This window comes from Perna viridis, chromosome 11 (genome assembly GCF_037379345.1).
Source record: "Perna viridis isolate PV_CMFRI_1.1 ecotype Kerala chromosome 11, ASM3737934v1, whole genome shotgun sequence".
In the NCBI taxonomy this organism is placed as follows: domain Eukaryota; kingdom Metazoa; phylum Mollusca; class Bivalvia; order Mytilida; family Mytilidae; genus Perna; species Perna viridis.
Window position 1 is genome coordinate 7,362,962 of NC_142455.1, and position 6,000 is coordinate 7,368,961.

The 6,000-nt window shown below is 30.8% G+C and overlaps 1 protein-coding gene across 1 annotated transcript; it reads left to right on the top strand.

Annotated features, from left to right (window-relative positions):
• The first annotated feature begins 2,733 nt into the window (after positions 1-2,733).
• On the top strand, positions 2,734-4,667 carry LOC148602809 (uncharacterized). The gene is made up of 4 exons (XM_088553323.1): positions 2,734-2,832; positions 3,039-3,207; positions 4,009-4,100; positions 4,465-4,667. Exons 1-4 carry the CDS (start codon positions 2,787-2,789, stop codon positions 4,665-4,667), a joined length of 510 nt encoding a protein of 169 aa, XP_088409449.1. The 5' UTR covers positions 2,734-2,786.
• The last annotated feature ends 1,333 nt before the right edge of the window (positions 4,668-6,000 follow it).

The window sequence follows — 6,000 nt, forward strand, 5'->3', positions numbered from 1 at the left end:
TGCATGTACTTAATGTTTCAATGTATGTTTTGTATATTACTGGTTTTCGAAAACTTCATAACTCGGTAAAACTTGCGTCCTATCACTTTTGTGAAATTAACAAATAGTTGTTTTGTAAACTATACCACAGATGCCCTATATTTAACATTCAATTACTCTTTTTTCTGTGTTTAAACCATAAGCAGGTCTATGATGAGGGTTTAAGGGGTTCGAAGTTCTCCGTTATTGAAATATTTGTACATTTTGTGCAGCATTTTGGCGCAAAAAGCAAATATACAAACTGGAATGCATTTAGAATTGTTATTTCATATTCTCTGGATCTGCCCCCCAAAACTATTAATTGCAGAAGTAAACACTTGAATGTACAAACATTTGACGAATCGATGACCGTTGACTGATTGATCGCTGAGGATCGATGACCGATGACCGGTGACCGATCTGATCGCAGTTTTGTTATGTAAAATGACGTAAGATCTGCTTGAAATAAACGAAATGTAAAATAAAAGTATAAGTTGATGTTTAAATCTATCACATCATGTAAATATTTGTAAAATTGACAAAGAAGACAATAAAAACCGTAAAATACAGTAACCGCTTTGTGGTCACGCTATGCGATCACCGGTTTAATTGATCGGTTTGACGGATCGATGACTGACCGGAAACTGATCGGTGACAGATGACCGATCGCAATTTTTGTTGCACGGATCGGTTCAGGTACTGTAGTTATTGAAACCACTATATGAAATCATGCAAATCAGCATGTTAAATTATTTAAAATCAGGAATGTTAAAAATTTAAAAACATAAGAATTATCTAAAACCAGCTGTTAATATTATCATAAATCTTTATGAAATTATTCAAATTTACATCCGTTTCGAATAATAAACATGTCCATATATTTGGAAATTTATGCATAGTTTTATGTAAAAGTTCACAGGTTGTGCTTTTTACCAATAGCTATTGAAAACGTGTAACAGTCTTATTTTTATTCAGAAAAGAACTATTTAAAAAACAATTGTTTTTATCAGTCATTTACATTATTTTTCTCCTTTACCATTTGCATCTGTTTAGTCCTTCTTGGGCATTGACTCATATCAAGTACCCTTCACTTTGTTATTCACCATCAGTATATTTAGGACGTTCAATTCGGTACTCAATATCAACATATTAAGTACGCTTCGCTTAATTATTCACGATCAGTATGTTCAGAACGTTCAGTTCGGTACTCAATATCAACATATTAAGTACGTTTGGCTTAATTATTCACGATCAGTATGTTCAGGACGTTCAATTCGGTACTCAAGATCAAGATATTTAGTACACTTCGCTTTGGTACACAAGAGCAATATTCATACTTGTTGTGATCAATTAAACAAAAGAAAACAATACTTAACAAAATTAAACACGTAGTTGGATAAATCATGAAATAAATAAATGTTGAGGTTATTAGAATCACGTTTCGTTTAATAAACTATGATCTGCCGAATTTTAAGGTTTATTTACCATATAATTCTAATTAAATAGTAGGTAAACTTTGGATTTTCTATACATATTTAAAAATATAAATATATAATTTTGATTATGTTAGATAGTCATCCACTATTTTGAAATTCACACCAATTTTTTTTTTAAATTTTTGTCCCTTTAAGGAGAGGAAAGGGATGAAAGTCACTTAGATTATTTGATCTAAGCTTGACCATGGAAATAAAGATTTTCCTTTACTGGCGGTTTTCAATTGTAAATATTTACAATTAACAATTACATTACAGTTGAAAGGGCTACGCGTGCAGAATTTCGTGATTTATGTTCACCCGCAAAAGTAAACTCTGGACCTGATATTTGGGTTGGTTAGTATTATTTGAGCATATATATAAATTCACATCAATCGAAGTAACAGTTGTTTGAAGAGAAAATCAATATTACTACAGCTAAAAGTTGAGGTCTGTAGAACAATCCATCTTGTAATTGACCCTGATCTTTCGAATTCTAAATAGTATTAGTTCAAAGTTAACAGTAAGTTCACTTTTAAGTGAGATGTGGTATACTTGCCAATGAGACAGTCATCCATACAAATTAGTTTGTTTAATTGAATACACAGTGTTGTGAAACTGTCAATGCATGCATGTGACAGGGACAATTTAGGTAAAGAAATCGTTACAAGATTCAGATTAAACTTATAATAAAATTGATTTTTTGTTTCTTTTTTACTGTAATGCATAAAGCGTATGATCTTTGGATACTCAGGATGAGGTGCTAGCAATTTTGGTTGGGGCAAATCATTCATTTTCAACACTTCTTGAATCAAAAAAAAAAAAAATAATTGCAAGTGTTATACGGCTAGATATATTTTTTTTCATAATATTGTATAGTAGAACAGTCTCGTTATATTTTCTAGTGAGTGGAGGCCAGAATACTTATTTTCAAATTGTTCCAGGCCATGATATTTATTTACAAAGATTGCCCCTATCTCTTCTACGAATCATATGACCACCTCCATATGAAAACATCTAAAATTGTAATTCATTAAACAAAGAAAATATACAAATAAATAACTTGAATATTTTTTATTCAAACATTATGTAATTATGCTGAGCAATCGTACACGGTAATAGTCAGGAAAAATATACCTTTAGTCGAGCAAATGCTTGTCTGACAAACTGGAAAAAAATTGAAAAGAAATGATATGCTTGTGAACATTTAAGTGTTTGAGTGCAATAAAAATTGAATAATGTTTGTATATAAGAGGAAGGGCTGATGTATGATCTGTATCAGAAATCAGCAAAATTATGTTCTTATTTATTTTGTCTCTGCTTTGTCTCCCAGAAATTGAAGGTAAGGTAGTTTGTAACTTAGCAGACATTTCTCAGCGTACTTTTATAAAGATTTTGGAAATGTAAACGGCAAATTCTTCTTATTTTGATATAACTAGTATTTAATCATTTTCCTGTTTAAGAAAAATAAATCATGAATGCTTGTATAATAAAAAATATTATTTTCGAATTTTATAAGATATCAAGAAATTCTTTCACAAATTTCAGTAACTGCGTTATGTAGCTGGCCATGTAACTGGCAACACAGAACATTTTATAACGACGTCATGAAAGCAAAGGCTGTATCCACAAATGCCTATGAATTTGCAATAAACTCACCAACTTCTTCTTTTGTCATCACGTGTTTGGAGAGAAACGGACAGTATATGATTCAAAGGTATGGAGCAATTTCGGTTGAAAATTTAATCATGATATGTGTGTAAATTTGAAAATTGTATTTTTTTATAATCTAAATTCCGAAAGTTTAAACCGGTCGATTTCTTATGGGTAACTTTTAGTAGTATACTTAGATGTATTCTGCAATTTTGTTTTAATGAGAAACTGAGTATTTGGTCTTACTGTTTAATTGATTAATTCTTAAGGAAGTAGACTTGGGGTAAGGAACAAAACTATCGAAATCAGTTATATGTTTGCATCATGTTCGATTTAATTAAAGCCTATAAATCTTTCATTTGAAATAGAATGAACTAAAATGCAAGTTATTTTGATGCTTATACATGTATGAGATTGATGTAAAATTCTTTATACAAACGTCAAATGATTTGTAAGAGTTATGTCCCTTACCCTATGTCTACCTTGTTAAGCCATTTAAGGCCAAGGAAACTTAAATGGTAGATTCTCATCATACTTTAACAAAGATATAGGGCTGATGGTGTGGGGAAGTTATTTGTTTGCAAATGTTAGCTATTTGAAGTATAGATATGTTCTAAAACTATAGTCACATCGCTTTCAGAGAAGAGACATGTTTTAGTCACCAAGAAATGAAAAATCTTTGTGTTATAGTATCTCAATTCTAGCAACTGACGAGAAAAAAAATCTTGATTTTGAAATTCCTGCCCCGTCTTGTTTGTTCTTGTCTTTTTAAGTGGCCGGGGGGATGTTGGGATCATGAGAATTTTTACTAATTGGTTTCATTTTGCCTTAAATATTTGTATTTCTGGTTTTATATATTAAAAAGGCAGCCTGGTACCAATGGAAAGTTCAAATATAGATGTATAACCTGGAACAATGTCGGAGAGGATGCACTTGTGCTCTTTCAATCCCCGTTTGGTACGTTCGAAAATTACATAATGATGTTTGTCTATTTTCCATGTCTATTCCCTAGATTACATTCTTTCGATTAACGCTAGAATTTTTGGTTCCCCTAATTACTATTTAACAAACTGCACTTATTTCTTAAGTAATGTAGTTCATGTAATTCATTAGTGATAATATATAGTATAATAGTAACAATACAATTTTAATGACAAAGATATTCTTTAACATATTTTAGTAATTGATGTAAGAAAGAAAATTTAACAATCATTTATATCATTTGATCTAAGATTGTACATGGGAAGAAAAGAGTATTCAATATTATCAATTATATTTCAATTGTAGATACCTAAAATTAACATATCCCCATTGATTGTAGTTGAAAGCGCTACGCCTCCAGAATTTTGTGACCTATGTTCACCCGAGAAAGTAAACTCTGAACCGGAAGTTTGGGTTGGTAAGTATTATTTTATTATATGTAGATTCAGATCAATAACAATTGCAGTTTCAAGATATATCTCATTCAACTTTCTTTATAAAGTTAAAAGGGATGTTAATGGTACATACAAAAAGACATATTGATAATTTAAAAAAAAAAAAAATTTTGCTACACTTGTAATTTGGTCGTTATTAACATAGATTAAAGACTATGTATAACTAACTGAAAATGCGCTTTAAAGCATTGCATGGTTTGGTATGTGTGTGTAAATGTGACGTATGGAGAAAACCTCATATTATACAGGTTCTAGAAAAGCAGAGGACACTTACCCTACCGGTGAACCTGGTCCGAATTGCTCATTTGCTTTTGTTACTTTGTATGTATTATTTTAGTTACTTAATGTTCTTTGTTGTGTATATCTGTTATCCTTGTTTGATCTTTGTCCCTGAATTACTCTCTTTTGATTTCTGCTAGAATCTTGGTTTCCTTGATTACTCTTTCTTATAAGAAACTGTAGGAAATATGTATTAGAATTTTTAACGTTATCAGTGTATTTCGTTAATGGCTACATTTCATTATTGTTGTTGTAGATAACAAATTTACAAGTAAGTACTTTTTTCCATTTGTACTGTGTAATGATACACATTTATTTGATATTTCAAAAATTTCATTTGATACAATTATACGTAGAATTTGGAAAAGAAAATTCTGTATTTTGAATATGTATACGTTACTGGTAGACATTGCAAGTTTTCTAATATTTCTTTCATTGTTATTGTTTAAATGTCAAGTAATTGTGTAAACAAATTTTTTAACAGTGATGCCTTGCAACGTTCCTAAAAACTGCCCAAGCAAATCCTCGTCTGCTCGCCCTTGTACCGGATGTGAAACAAACCAATCAGATGACGGCATATGTTGTAAAAAGGGTTGTAAAGAGAAAGATAGTGTGCAAATCATGATCGAGGGACACAGCTACCAGAAACCTCGGTATAGGTACGGACCTGGGAGACACTATCATCAACACTGGTGGAACCATCGTGCACAATACAAATCGACTGGAAAATAATTTTTCCCTCAACTGTCGTACATTTGAATAAAGTATTGATAATTTTCACATTTTTACATCAATTCCATATGCTGATTTACATGTTACATTGTTTTTACAAATTTGTTATAACGCCTGTGACTACAGTATGGAATGGAAGAGCGTCCGCTCAATATATTTGGCTAAATGTAGCAATTACTTAATTAAACTGGACGTAGCACCGACACCAACAACAAAAGGTTGTACTCAAAAACATTTGTAATATAACTTGTACTCCTTTACAAAACATCCCATACAAAACTGAATATATAAATTTTAAATATATACCTATAACATGTCAGTATTTTCTAGTATTTTATATAAACCAATTAACAAAAATTTACAATATACTTCAGAACATTCGATTCGAAGTTCGAAATTCAATCCAGTAA